General features: G+C 39.1%; 2 protein-coding genes across 45 annotated transcripts in view; one reads left to right on the forward strand and one right to left on the reverse strand.

The window, feature by feature from the left end:
* Positions 1–7,009, forward strand: part of LOC122801915 (ABI family member 3 binding protein) — a 3,486,228-nt gene extending 3,479,219 nt beyond the window's left edge. For all 44 annotated transcript variants that reach the window (XM_044071601.1, XM_044071602.1, XM_044071604.1 and 41 more), the window contains one exon: positions 1,678–7,009. In XM_044071601.1, the coding sequence (XP_043927536.1) occupies positions 1,678–1,793 (116 nt within the window). In that variant the 3' untranslated portion in view covers positions 1,794–7,009. The remainder of the gene's footprint in view (positions 1–1,677) is intronic.
* A 263-nt stretch (positions 7,010–7,272) lies between these two features.
* Positions 7,273–14,237, reverse strand: part of TFG (trafficking from ER to golgi regulator) — a gene marked incomplete in the record, with an annotated part of 640,805 nt that continues 633,840 nt past the window's right edge. The window contains 1 exon segment of the mRNA XM_044071645.1: positions 7,273–8,095. Coding sequence (XP_043927580.1) covers positions 7,731–8,095 — 365 coding nt within the window.

The following is a 14,237-nucleotide window of genomic DNA, read 5'->3' on the forward strand; positions in this document are numbered from 1 at the left end:
AGAGTAATCCTGGCCTTCCCATTTAAAGTGCTCCCTCATGGAATGCAAAGTCTCTGAAAATGAGAAATCCTCAGGTGGAGACGCTGTAGGAGTGGAATCATCCACATCAGAATCAGAATAGGTAGGATACTCCTGCAAATCTTCCACAGAAGATTCTGAAGCCTCAGAACACTGTTCAAAACTTCAAACTCAGGTTCCACCCTAGGCCTCTTATCAGGCAGGGGCATAGAACCCCTAATCATAGTAATCAAATCTTCTGCCATCTTAAGCATATGTTTCTTAGGCACAGAACCTGAAATGGTAGGAGAAGCCCCCACTGAAGCTGAAGTAGGCCTACCTCTCATAGAAGTTTTGGCAACAGAAGGAGAGGCCCTAACTACCTTGGGAAGAGAGGGAAGAACAGTCACCTGAGAAGCCCCCTCAGCCTGGCCTACCTCCTGAGAAGGCACATCCTGCAAGAGTATAGTTTCTGCCTGGGACTCCATGGAAACTCCTGGCAAAACCTCCGGCTCCACTGAGCCTTCCAAGGAACCGGCGTCCGGGACTGCCGGTTCCTCAACCCTAGGCTTCACTGTTTTATCCTTGCGCTCTTGAGGAAGCGGCGTCGGAGCATCCGACGGCATTTTATAATTGCAACGCTTCCCAAACACTAACCTGGCACAGTCTAACCTCCTCTTAATAGTGCGTTTGTTAAACCTAGCACAAGAGCGGCAACCAACAACGTCATGCTCAGGCCCTAAACAAGGTATACACAAGGTATGATAATCCCTATGAGGTATCTGTTTCCCACAAGAAATACAGTTATTCACTTTTTCTGACATCCGCAAAATACTGAGGCAAGAAAAACCAAAATGTTCCCCAACGGGTACTTAGCCAACTCTGTTTCGGTCTGAAACTCCGGTCTCGGAAATATTTCAGTACGCCAACCTGCACTCGCAAAACTGCTTCTGCATCGGACCATGCGGCAAAAAAGACTGAGGATATGACGTCGGTCATGCGCATTAGTACCCTGGCGTACTGTCGTCAGTCTAATGCGCCCTGACCGACGCCAGCCTTATACTCTGGTATTCGGGCCGACTGGGACGCGGACTATACCCAATAGTCAGGACTGCAGCAATGGAAGACGAAGAACATCATATCATTAGTAAAAAGTACTATCCTTATAGCTCAAAGATTCTTTTGGATAAAATAATGAGTAAAATTGAGTTTTTACAGACACACAAATTTATTTATTGATATTTGTTAACCGGGAAAAGTGCACTGGGCCAGAAACCCATTTTCAGTGGAGGCCTGGGGAAAAAAGCTACACAAAATTAATCAAACATTGAAATTAACTATTTGCTGTTACAGCTCCCTAATATTAACCTTCATTTTCTTGACAGCCCCTTGTTTTCTTTTATGCTTTCATATCAACAGCTGCGAATATGCAGAATACAATTATCACATAATTTAGGTATGCAATACTGTACAGAAAGAACTTGCACTTTACAACAGTGGTGTGTGTAATGCATCATTCAGATTAAGAAATGTGTAAAGGGACTCAATATACACAATGCCACATGATCAAACGAACTTGCTCTCAAAATCTAATGGATGCATATTAGTAACTATTATGTGATATTTACAGTGTGTTATGAATATGATGCAGTTATGTACCTTCTGTTTTTATTTTTCTAGGGTATTACAGGTCTGTTCGACAAGAACCGGTCCACTTTGGAGAAATTGGTGGAAATACACATGCCAGCTATGTTCACTGGTATGAGTGTGGCACAACAATACCAGGAAAATGGTAAAAGCTGGACTCGAAGATAATTGGGAAAACAAAAACATCCCTCCTGAAAACTAGCATTGAAACTGCATTTTAATAGGACTCCTGATACTTAGGCCTAACTGTACTTTAATGTATAAATATGTTTATAGAATATAATTATCAGAATGTTTGTGTTAAAAGTAATTAGTAGAACAATGTAGAAAACTGCTTACTGTGTGTGTCAGGTTTCACGGAATTTCTTTCGGGGAAGATAATGGACAATCACAGTAAAAAAAATGTTGGGAAGCTGGCTCCCTATTTTTGTTAATACAAGATATGTATATTATTTATCAGAATGTTGTAATAAATGGTTTTGTAGAGGGTTCAGTGCAAGTAACGGTCATAAAAGAATACTTTAGGTTACAAAATAAACCAAGGTTAGAAATTTAAATTTTAAATTTGGTGTTTCAGAAGCCTGCTTTTGGTAGATATTCTGTCAAGGACCATCTACTCAGAACTTAGTTTTAGAGGAGTTACTTGTTTTACATCAAAAAGGATAATACTCTACAGATGCCAAACAGAAAGCTCAAAGCTAACATACTGATCTTTATTTCTGGCATGCATGCATACAACACCAAATAAATATAAAATTCTAGCCTTTCACCTTGTGCCTTACTGCTTTGTACTGAAAGCCACTGTAAGACACTTTCTGTTGCACATTCCTATTACTTTTAATAAGTGAGAGGTCATGTATGTATGTGCGTGTGTTTAAGTATATATGTATGTATGTATGTATGCATGCATGCCTGTCGACCTTCAAAGTCAACCCATTTTTTGTGAAAGAAATCAAACTGATATAAGAGTCTGGTTATTTGATTTAAGTAAATTATCCACAAAAAAGGAATGCAGCATATTTATGTATATGACAAAATACCCACATAACAAAACAGATGGCTGGCAAACAAACTGAATGCTTTAACCAAGAGGCATCCCATCTGGGATCAGTGATTAGAAATAAGCTCTTTCACTGTAACAGTGAAATTAAACATAGACTCATGATTTCTTCCATGTAACAGTAGAAACCACTGACAGCAGTCACCATCCAAGAACCATAAAGAGAATAAAATTTAATGCAGTAACTGGTGGGATTAACAGCTCCTGACCTTGCAATCTTAAGAGGACACTTAAATACTGAGATGACTTTTGTTAAAATCTGAAATCAGCATATACCTGCTACATAGAATTCTTCACAAAATTAGAAATCCATTATTTTTGCATGTCTCTGATTCTCTAGGGCATCATAAAATGATTACAGAGTTTGAACAATGTGAATATCAACATGGGACTGATAAAGGTCTGTTCAATACCACTAAGTGCCTTTATTAAATCTGAAGCTAAACAAAAAAGTCTTGACAGTAGACTTGTAGACTGCTTGTTAATGGCATCATTTGAATAGTATGGGTAGGAAGAGTTAACAGTAGGATAAATGTGTCAGAAGAATGGTACAGCGGTCCATATCAACTACTGTAACCAGAGTGGCCTTTTTTATTTTGTTAATTTAGAATGATGTTATATGATGACCTTCTACTTTAGCAAACATTTTTTTCCAGCAAAATATATATCATGGAGTCAAGGTTTTTTTCCAGAAAACCCTGCATCAAATAGATGTACCACTTCCCGTTCTAAACCAACAGATATCACAAAGCCCTACATAATTACAGGATGCAATCACTCTTGCAGTTTCCTCTGTTGCACATTTTTTTCAAATTTGGTCTTTCAGCATTAAGATAGGCCTGCATATTTTCTTGGATTCACCAGTTAAGCTTCATTTGATTTCATTTTTAAACTATGAAACTGCAGAGTTCTGTAGACTCTAACAAATAAGTAATGCAGCACTGATGGTTTCAGGTGCTTTATCACTTCCTATGGTGGTAGTTTAATAAAAAGTAAAGGTTTTAAAAACAAAACACTCCAAAACAATGTAACAGTCAATACTACACCAAATCAATAACAGTTTATTGGTATTGCCTACAAACTCACATTAATATCCATAAACCATGATGGACCAATAATCTCAGACCTGTAAGTCATGTGGGCAAAGGCAAAAGGAAAAATGAAATCTGGAAAATACGCCTAAAGAGACTTTAGACCACAAGACTTCAATATAATCAGTAGCCAAGTGACATCAGTAAAATCAAATAATCTCACACCACAACTACGGTCACAAGTTAGTTGTCTACAAAGCATATATTATGTCAGATTTTGACTGCTGAACTTAAAGTTTTATAGTATATCTGCTGGGAGAAAGACTGAACATCTGATACAAGAAACCATAAAATATTCCCCTCATTACCTGGTAAAAATTAATACACTGCTACAGGAACACAGCAATAAGCTGGGATATGTTCTGAATTAATGACAGCCACAAAAAAAAAAATATTCACAGTTCTGAAAGGCAGACTGCCACACATTAACAACAACAATACAGACATTACCCAGGGCTAATAGTCCACAACTGTATCTCTCAAGGGTAGCAACTTGTAAGTATAAATTTTTGATATTTGCTCAATGCAAATCTCAGCCATTTTCTGTGAGACATCTGACCAAACCAACCATGATCAGCACTGTAGAATATTTTTTTCTTTTCTTGGTCAGTCCGGAAATAAACACACATTGGCAGTTGCACCCTTCCCTGACTTAACGAGAAAAGTTAGCTTTTTGTGGGAAGTGTTGACAACACTAAATCATCAGTGGCAGGCAGACTGGCTGTGAGACGGCATACTCTCTAGCTTGTTGGTTATGACTTGAAATGACGTTGGGTCTGCATTGTGTGTGCCTTATCACAAAATGCTCAAGACAAGTCAACTCTGTTTGTACAAAAGGATAAAGCTTTGACTATGACCCTGGCGACCTTTGTTCAATTAAAGGTTCAGACACCTAGTGGAGCTGGCGGGGTGGAAGAGGTATTTGCCTGCTCACCTCTTCATGCAAGCAAGGGGCACTGCATTTTCATAAGTACTGTGATACTGAGTCTGTGAAGAGAGCCATTGCTGTGGTATGCAAACGGGTAAATAAGGGACACATCACCACTCAGATTAGAGCATTTCCCTCTTGTTACCATTGCTCACCCACCCACCTAGATGGCATTAGTCAGGCAAGTTATTGGGAGGGGAAGCAGGCCTTAAAGAAAAAAAAAAAAAAACATGAGACTCAGTATAATGGCTCCAGTCCTGGTCTTGTCTCACTAAGGATACATCCCAAGTGTACAGACTGCCCAGGAAGGGGGAACCATCCAGTGTGGGTTATACTGGGCAGCCATCCTGTGTTAGGGGAATCATGAGGATGAGAAGATAAAGGGAGCTGGTGGTGGCAAAGCCATAAGTCAGTGTTAGAAGGTCAAACAATGCTCAAGACATCTGCAAGCTTATCCCCATTTTCCTGCTCCGTATCTGGTCATTCAACCAACTTAAGTGAGCAAGGTAAAGGCAGGAAAGATTATACCATCCCCTCAAGCAGGGAAAGATGAGCAGAGAATGGTATACATCATCTTTCTAGAACAAAAGAACCAGATGCCAATGGAAGAAATACTGTCACTAAAGAGTTTGGTGGCTTCCTGACATTCATCATAGCATCAGAGTCGTGGGCTACAAAATTCCCTCACTGGACTTAATCCTCTTGAGCCACTGCTGGCCTTGAGATTCAGTGAATATATCGATAGTCCACCATGATCCTTTTTACCTTGAGCATTAGGCTCTGCATTTTTTTAAGTGAGGTGCCCATGGACAACTTGGCTAATGCAGTGGTAGCCATGAACAAGGTATGCAACATTTTCTGATTCAGATAGTTCTGGGGAGATTTGACTTTCCACTTGATGGTCTTGTTATTGGGGTCTATATCAAATAACCGAATGTTGACAATATTGAACGCTCTAAACAGCGAAATTCTCAGAACTCGAACTCCTTATTGTGGGAGGCTGCGCCCCCCACACCCCCTACTACATATATATTCCAACTCAGAGATCGCACTACAGTGAGGAAAGGGCAAATATTCCGATCTTCACTGTACTGCAATCTCAATTAAAGAATTTGGAGTTCTAGGATTTTCGCTCTTTAGAGCATTCGACATTTTCAACATTCAAACATATGATATAGACCCTGTTATTGAACCTACACAGTAAGGACAGTAGATGACTTCATGTTCCATCTCTAAGAAACACTATGAAAATCTATGTGAGGGGATTTGCTTCCTATAAGTAGTATTAACTTTAATAACAGCTATCCTTATTGCCCAAAAACCTCATCTATAAAGTTAGAAGTAGTACAAAATATAATTTTCCCCACTGGATTATTACTCTATTTCCAGAAGCCAGGATGAACTGACGTTTAATAATGCCCAGGACCAACACTGATGGATAAACTCTCATACTTTGGTAAGAAAGAGAACATCTCTTTTATACACAGATGTGCTGACATCCAGGAGGAAAAGCTCTGAAAGTCACAACAGACATCAGGCCTTCTGTAGCAGAAGCCCCAAGTGCTGTCATTACTGCAAGAGTGAATACAATAAACATCTTAAAATAGGTATGTAACCCAATAATTTTATGGGCTGCACACTACTTTTGGCACTTAATCTGAAATGTGCAAGCACCTTTTTCCTATTTAACAGTCAACAGATTGTAAATACTGTAAGTTGAAGAACTATGTCTTAGCTCAGGCAGAAGTCATTAATGTAAACTTTTAATTCAGACTAACCAAGGCATTCTGATACATGGTTCAGAGTACTAAATTATACAAAAAAAAAACAGATGGTTTGAGACAAAAGAAACAAGCAATATAATGAGCAAAAGCACACACCAATCTGGGTTAACATACAAGAAACTAAATGCCAATGTTGCTAAACTGCACAGGGCATCATCTTACACTCATCAGCATAAAAAGGTTGAAATAAAGTGTCATCCAGTGTGTAAATATTTCACGGAATCTGGGTGTTCACTGCAGTTCTCTGAGGTATGTAAACTTATCTTGAAAGTGTTCAACAAATACAGGACAACACAGAGCAACAATAGATGCACATTAGTTACGCATATTGTTAAAACTCTTCTGCGATGCTTTTTTAAAAAATCTATGTGAAAATGTTTACTCGATTCTGGATATGCTGATAACAATATAAATGTATATGTACAGGAAACTATGGGCTTCTCAGAACAAGTTGCCAATGCTGTACCAAATAAAGTAAAATAAACATGAGAAATTTTCCAAAGACAGACTGGCTGAAGGTTTATTTATACCTGTATATTTCAACAATATTTAACTGGAAAAGTTCATTCCAATGTTCAGCACTTTTATGCTGTTACACAAAGGATCAAAGTACTTTATAAAAACATTTCTATAGATTTTCGTACACAGTAAATTTTCTAATTCTGCTCTATAGCATCTCTGTATTTAAAGTTTGTATATAAAGATGCCTGCAAATGTAACAATGTAAAATATACTAAAAGACTGAATAAATGAAAAAACACGTTATCAGAATTTCAACATTTTTATTAGTTTCCCATGAGAATATTACAATTTGTACATGACATTTAGTGATGCCTGTCTGTGGAGTTCATTCAATATACTGTGTTAATAGCAAACAAAATTTAAATGAAAACCTAATATAACACAAATCTGTGCCTTTCACAAACAAGGCAGGTTAGAACTTTCAGAATTAGCACACATTAAAATAGTGTTCCTGGTAGTTTGACTATGATGATACACTTCAAAGCAGAAAAAAATAATTGGTCTTTCTGCAGCAAAATGTATATATTTTTTACCATTATGTAAAAGCAATAATGAGGAGACAAGGATTATTCTAGGTCTTTTTTTTTTTTAAAGTTATGTTGGATATGGATTTAGAAAACATATTTGTGGCGTTGCAATGCTGAAGAAAGCATTTTGCAGTACCTTGCATTTCTCTGCTTTATTCATTGCACAGTAATGTCTTACCGGTATCCAGGCCCTGGCTGGGTATAGCCCTGCCCAAATTGAGGGCGGTTGCGTGCATATGGGTTGGAACCACTGGAAGGGGGTGTCACAGTGCTGCCAGGTGGTGGTGTATAGCCTGGTCTGGGCTGATAACCTGCTGGCTGGTTTGGAGCAACTGCTGTCTGAGTTGCAGAGGGCATGTAATTAGCAGGTTGTGAGGCCTGAGTTGCATAATTCTGTGCAGCATAAGATCCTGTCTGGAATTGCTGAGGAGGCTGCGTGCCAAACCCAGGAGCTTGTGTGACTTGTGGTGTCTGCTGGTTGTAACAGCTCTGGAACTGCTGCGGCTGCTGCTGGGGAGCTGTCTGCTTGCTATAGCCTGCTGGAAAATTTAAAAGAAAAACAACATTTCAGTTCCTTCTGGCATTATAAACATGTAAACTGCCACTCTGGAAGAGAAAAGAACACCTTTCAAAAAATAAACCATTTTAGATTTGGGCCACTTTACAAGAAAAAAAACAAGTTAATCTAAATCAGACTTTTAACAGCCTCAAACAATATTAACTAGAATTTTAACTAAAAGTAATTATGCATGAGAGTTGTATCAGTCATTTTTTTCTGCACAAATGACTCGTAAAAGAGGAAGAAATACATACAAGAATTTTTCACTGGAGGAAGAAAGAAGTGTAATGTGAAAAGTATGCAAATTAAATGAAATCATTAACACAATGAATGGGATGTTTACTTTTCAAATAATATTCACATTTTTTACTCAGCTGGGTTCCAGTATTATTGCAACTAAAGTAACTTTTTAGCACAACACTTCAACCATAATTCTGAAGATATGTGCAGATATATATCTGTTGCCAAATTCAGGAATCTCCTATATCAAAAAAGCAAAAGTGTATTATATATTTATCTCCGGAATTAAGTTTTTTCAGTGCATAAAGCAGAAACCCAAGTCATTACTATTTATAGGGAAAAAAAAAACAAAGGAACTGGAATTCAATATTAAAGCAGAATTAATACACACATTTAGATAAATTATTTAAAAGTACTTAAACCCTTTTCAAATCAATCTGTGCCATAACATAGCAAACAACATTTTTTCTATACATGCACATCTTTACACACACACACATATATATATATATATATATATATATATATATATATATATATATATATAAATATAGATATACACACACACGCATGTATATATATATATATATATATATATATATATATATATACATACACACATACATATACGCGTGTATATTTATATTTATATATATATATATATATATATATATATATATATACACACACACATGCGTGTAGGTATGTGTATGTATATATATATATATATATATATATATATATATATATATATACACATACATATATATATATATATATATATATATATATATATATATATACACATATACACACACGCGCGCACACACACACACACAGTAGAGTCGAATATCTGAACTTATGGAGACCTAGAGTAATTTGGAAAATCAAACTCTTCTGATAATCAGTTATATAACTGAACAGAATAAAAAACTTCTAAAATCTTTTTTTATCACCCTGTATGCAGGAATACACTTTTCAACCATTCAGTGATTTCAGTGGACAATAAAGAATATTTTTCACACACAAACTGGATACGAGCTCAAAAAATATGCTCAAGTGAATATGTATAACTTTTACATATTCAGTCTTCATGATTTTCCTACCCAAAAACTTTGGAAGCCTGGTTTGGATAACTGACATTTTGGATAATCGTTTGAATACCAATCGACTCTCAACTGCATACATTTATTTCATGCCTATGTAGAACCACTAAACATTAAACAGTGCCATCTAGTGGCACATTTCATGTAAACAATTAAAAATACTAAAAACCAAAGGACATCTATAAATAAAAGTCCTACCTAAAAAAATAATTAAAAAACTCATTTAAACCTAGGGGAATCATTGCCCCAGGGAATGTCAAATGGGGCCCCAGGCAGGGTTCTGGATACTCCCCCCCCCCCCCAGCGATACCAGTATCCCACTACTAGCCTGCCTTTCCCCAATTACCATAAAACACTGGTCAAACATATCAGCATGCATGCCATTTTCTTCTTTACTTTGCAATGATCACACAAATTTGGATTTAATTTAAAACGTTACAGCAAAATCACTGACAGCCATTTGCTAACCAAAACAAAAAAAAATCTCTAATTGAAAACAAACTTAGTATGAGAAACAATAAAACTTCCCTTCTGTTGAAATACACATTTACTGAAAGAGCACCTAGCAGGCCATTAAACTACAAGACATATGCTAGGATTCAAAGACTAACAGCAACTGTCCCTTTTCAGGGGCAGCCCATGAGCACTATCTGTTGAACAGACTTGGCCAGAATTGCACAGCAGACCAACAAAGGCTAAGAGAGTCAAATCCTGCATTACAGGAAACAGCTTTGCATATCTGCATTTACTGCCAGACTCTCTTGTAAGCCTAACACACTGACTCACATTCATGTGCCTCCAGAAGAAAAGCTAAATTAAATATGTATTACGAGTTAAAATATTAACATCAAATTCACAGTCATCAAGTTTGTCCAGTTTACTCACAACCAAATATTAAATGCACTGTCAACAGTCAAGAAAACAAAGAAAAAAACAAAGATTAACAGATCGCCCACAAAGAACATGGCTCATGCAATGATGCTCTGTTTACCACAATCAACTTCTTCAATATACCACAGCTACTTTAGGATGCAGAAGCCAACACACACACACACACACTATAACCCCTGTATACACTCCAAATGTTTGCTTGTAATCAAATGAATAAAATGATTCAGAAGTGCATTTAGCTCAGTGCTGTGAGAAAGAATAGTTGTGTAAAATCTTACCATAACCATTGATGTCCTTCTCTTCACTGCAGCAGTATTCTTAATCTGAGGCATTTCCTGCCTGAAGATGACTGGACGTTGGCCAGTATACAAAATTCTTATACTTCTGTAGGGTACGTGGGACGTCACATGTAGGCTGCTGTCAGATGTAGACCATACATGCGACATACACACACACCATCCTCACAACTGAATGCCCCAGGGGGAATGCTCGACTAGGGATATAAAAGGTCCGTACATGCAAGCAAAACAATATACAGACTGGGTAAAGGATGGAGGGATAGAATACTGTGGCAGAGAATAGAAGGACATCTATGGTCATGGTAAGATTTTACATAACTATTCTATGCCCTTCTATTCACTTGCTGCGGTGTTCTTAACCTGAGAGTGTGCGCCAAGCTCAAGAAGGAAGGGAGGAGGTAGGAGCAGAGGAGCTCTCAATAAAACCATGTAAAATGGCATTAGCAAGCCCGGCTCTGGAAATATCATCCAGTTTGCAGTGTTTGGTAAAGGTATGGATAGAAGACCAGGTGGATTCTTCAAGGATGGTGCTGTTATCTATGCCCTTGAAGAATGCCTTAAAGGATGCCACAGCCTTGGTAGAGTGGGCTTTCATAGGTGAAGACAGTCTCTTTCCATGGAGGATGTAACAAAGGCAAATAGTCTTTGAAATCCAAGAAGAAATAGTCTGCTTAGAAATGAGTAAACCCAGAGCCCTGGGATGAAAGTTCACAAATAGTTGATCAGATTTCCTGAGCGGTTTTACCTGTCCGTGTACATCTAAGGAGTGTAGTACCTTCTCTTTGTGGGTTTTCTGGAGAATGGAAGAAGGTACTTAATTGAATGCATTGGTTTAAGGGATAACTCATTAACCACTTTTGGCATAAAGGAAGGTTTGTTCTCAAGGATACCGCATCCTTATGAAATACCAAGAAGGGGGACACCACTATAATTGCTTCAAGCTCCAGCATCCTACTGGCTGAGGTCAAGGCCACTAGTAAAACAATTTTCTAAGAGCAATGCTTGAGGGATGCCAAGGATCCGGGCTCAAAAGTGGCCAGGGTCAGCTTTTCCAAGGAGGAGGAATATGTTTCCTAGGAGGCCTAATGTGAAGGACACCCTTAAGGAATTGTTTCACCTCAAATCTGGATGCTAGAGGGGAAGAAAGAGGCAGACAAGCAGAAATAGTGGATGTGTGCTTTGACAGAGGAGTAAGCCAAGCCAGCAGAGAGCAACTCACACAACTAAGTCAGGACCACTGGGATTCCCATTTTGGTGCCTCCCTAAAAACCAAGACCCACTGACAGTGAAAATCTTTTCCACTTGGAAATGCAAGATTTTCTTGCATTGGGTCATTTGGTCTCCTGCAAAACCCTGAGCACATCCTCTGAGAATAGGAGTCTGAAGGGGATTAGAATCCTAGGGTCTATGTTACATTATCAAATGTTCCCCGCACACCCCCTGCTACTTAAATATACCAACTCCAAGACTGCACTACAGTGCAGAAAAGGAAAATATTCCCTTTCCGCGCTGTACGGAGATCTCCATTAAAAGATTTGAAGTTTCAAGACTTAGATCATATGGTGTCAACCATATAAGATTCGAAGTTTTGAAACTTCGATCTTCTGATATAGACCCGAATCCTAGCACCCACAGTGTCAGCTGTAGTGTTGAAAGGTGTGGGTGTATTAGGGATCCTTTGTTCTGTGTAAGTAGGGCCACTCTGTGGGGTAACTTGTGGTGATTGCCCTTGACTAAATGTAGGAGGAGGGGGAACCAGTACTGTCTTGGCCAAAAGGGAGTCACCAGTCAGATTTTTGGTTGTAATGCATACAGAAACATCCCCTTCCAAGAGAAGGAGAGGGCATCTACCTTTCAAACAAGAGGACTGGGGACTTTGGCACAAAATTTTGGAAGCTGTCTGTTCAGGTGGGAGACAAACAAGTCTATTTGAGAAATATCCCACTGGGGGACTATGTCCAGGAACACATCCCTGTGAAGCATCCATTTGTGGGATTGAGTCAGGGACCTGGTTAAGAAGTCTACCACAAGATTCCGACTGGAGGGAATGTACACGGCCTGAATAGTCATGTGGTATTGCACCAGAAATTCCCATACCAGAAAAGCCAAACTAAAGGAGATAGGATTTGGTGCCCCCCCCCCCCCCCCCCACTTCTTTACATACCTGAGGAATGTCATGTTGTCTGTGAATAGCTGTAGAGGGCCTGGGCCAAGGACAAGTTGAAATGCTTGTAGAGCTAGCAGCAATGTTCGCATTTCCCTCATGTTGATGTGTTCTGATTTTTGGGAGGGAAACCAAATTCCCCAAAGTGAATTTGGCCAAGCCCGCTTCCCAGCCCACGTCTGATGTATCTGTGTCAATTTCTAGGACTAAGACAATAGGAGGCAGGGGTAGACCTGAATTTGGGTCTATCTGTTGGATCCACCAGAGCAGTTCTTTTTTGGGCAAAGAATGGGGGGGGGACTTGGTATTCTGGTGGGTGAGAATGCCAGGTCCACACTGATGAGGAACTACTGCAATTTCTTGAGTTCCTTGTTTTTTCCTGGATTTAAATAGAGAGGCTGATGGCTTACCAAATAAGGCTGAGTTGTCTAGTGGTGCATCCATTAACGTAGATTTGATGTCATCCTGGAGGGAATGCAGCCTGAGCCAGGAAAATCTTCCAGGAATTGAACCAGTAGCAGCTGCCCTGGCACAATCCTCCGCAGCATCATAGCTGCATTTAATGGAAAGTTTTGCCACTTGGGAGGAAGCTACCAGGGATAGATAGAGGCAAGGCTGAATCTGGAAGACATACAATGGCACTAGATGCCTGAGACAAAAGCTCTAAGGAGTACTTAGTCACGTGTCTGATAATTGATGCCACTTGAAAGCCAAAGGTGGCTGACATATAGGCCTTTTTACCCAGTCTCTCAAGGGTTCTAACTTGCTTTGTCTGATGGAAGAAGCTTGGAGGAGGGAAGCATCCTAGATTATGTGTGTATAGCTACAGAAATGACTGCTGGGTCTACAGCAGGGTACCTAAAGAGGAATTTAGAATCCTCAGAGAACTTGTAGAAGTGGTCTGGCTTCTTGGGGGGCCAGGGCCTGGGAATTTGGGATTTGTGAAGCATTGTGAAAGGCATCCAGAAATGCAGGATTCACATGTGGAACTGCAGAGGGGCCAGGGACATCAACTTGTAGAAGTTGACATCTTTTTTTTATTTCAGAAATTTGGGAATTATCCCATTTAAAGAGTTCTCCCATTTTCAGGAGAGTTTCTCCAAAAGATCTCTTTTCCACAGGGGATTCAGCAGTGACGGACTCCTCTTCAGAGGAAACATATTCCTGGTGAGAAGGGATTTGTGTAGAATAACCCAGAGATTCCTCTTCATCAAAGGAAAATTAATCAGATGAGTCATTGTCCCAAAGCCTTTTCTGAGGAGGCTGGAGAGCAGTTGTAGGAGCAGGTTGAGAAGAGGAAGGCGGCTTGAGTACCATATGCTTAGTCTTTTTTCTTTGCAGGAGGAAACAATCCTATGCAATGTTGGAGGACCATATGAAAGCCTACAATCAAATGTATCTGACTGCATCTCTCTCTTGCTT

The sequence above is a fragment of the Protopterus annectens genome, chromosome 5.part0, assembly GCF_019279795.1.
Source record: "Protopterus annectens isolate FY-2018-M chromosome 5.part0, PAN1.0, whole genome shotgun sequence".
In the NCBI taxonomy this organism is placed as follows: domain Eukaryota; kingdom Metazoa; phylum Chordata; order Ceratodontiformes; family Protopteridae; genus Protopterus; species Protopterus annectens.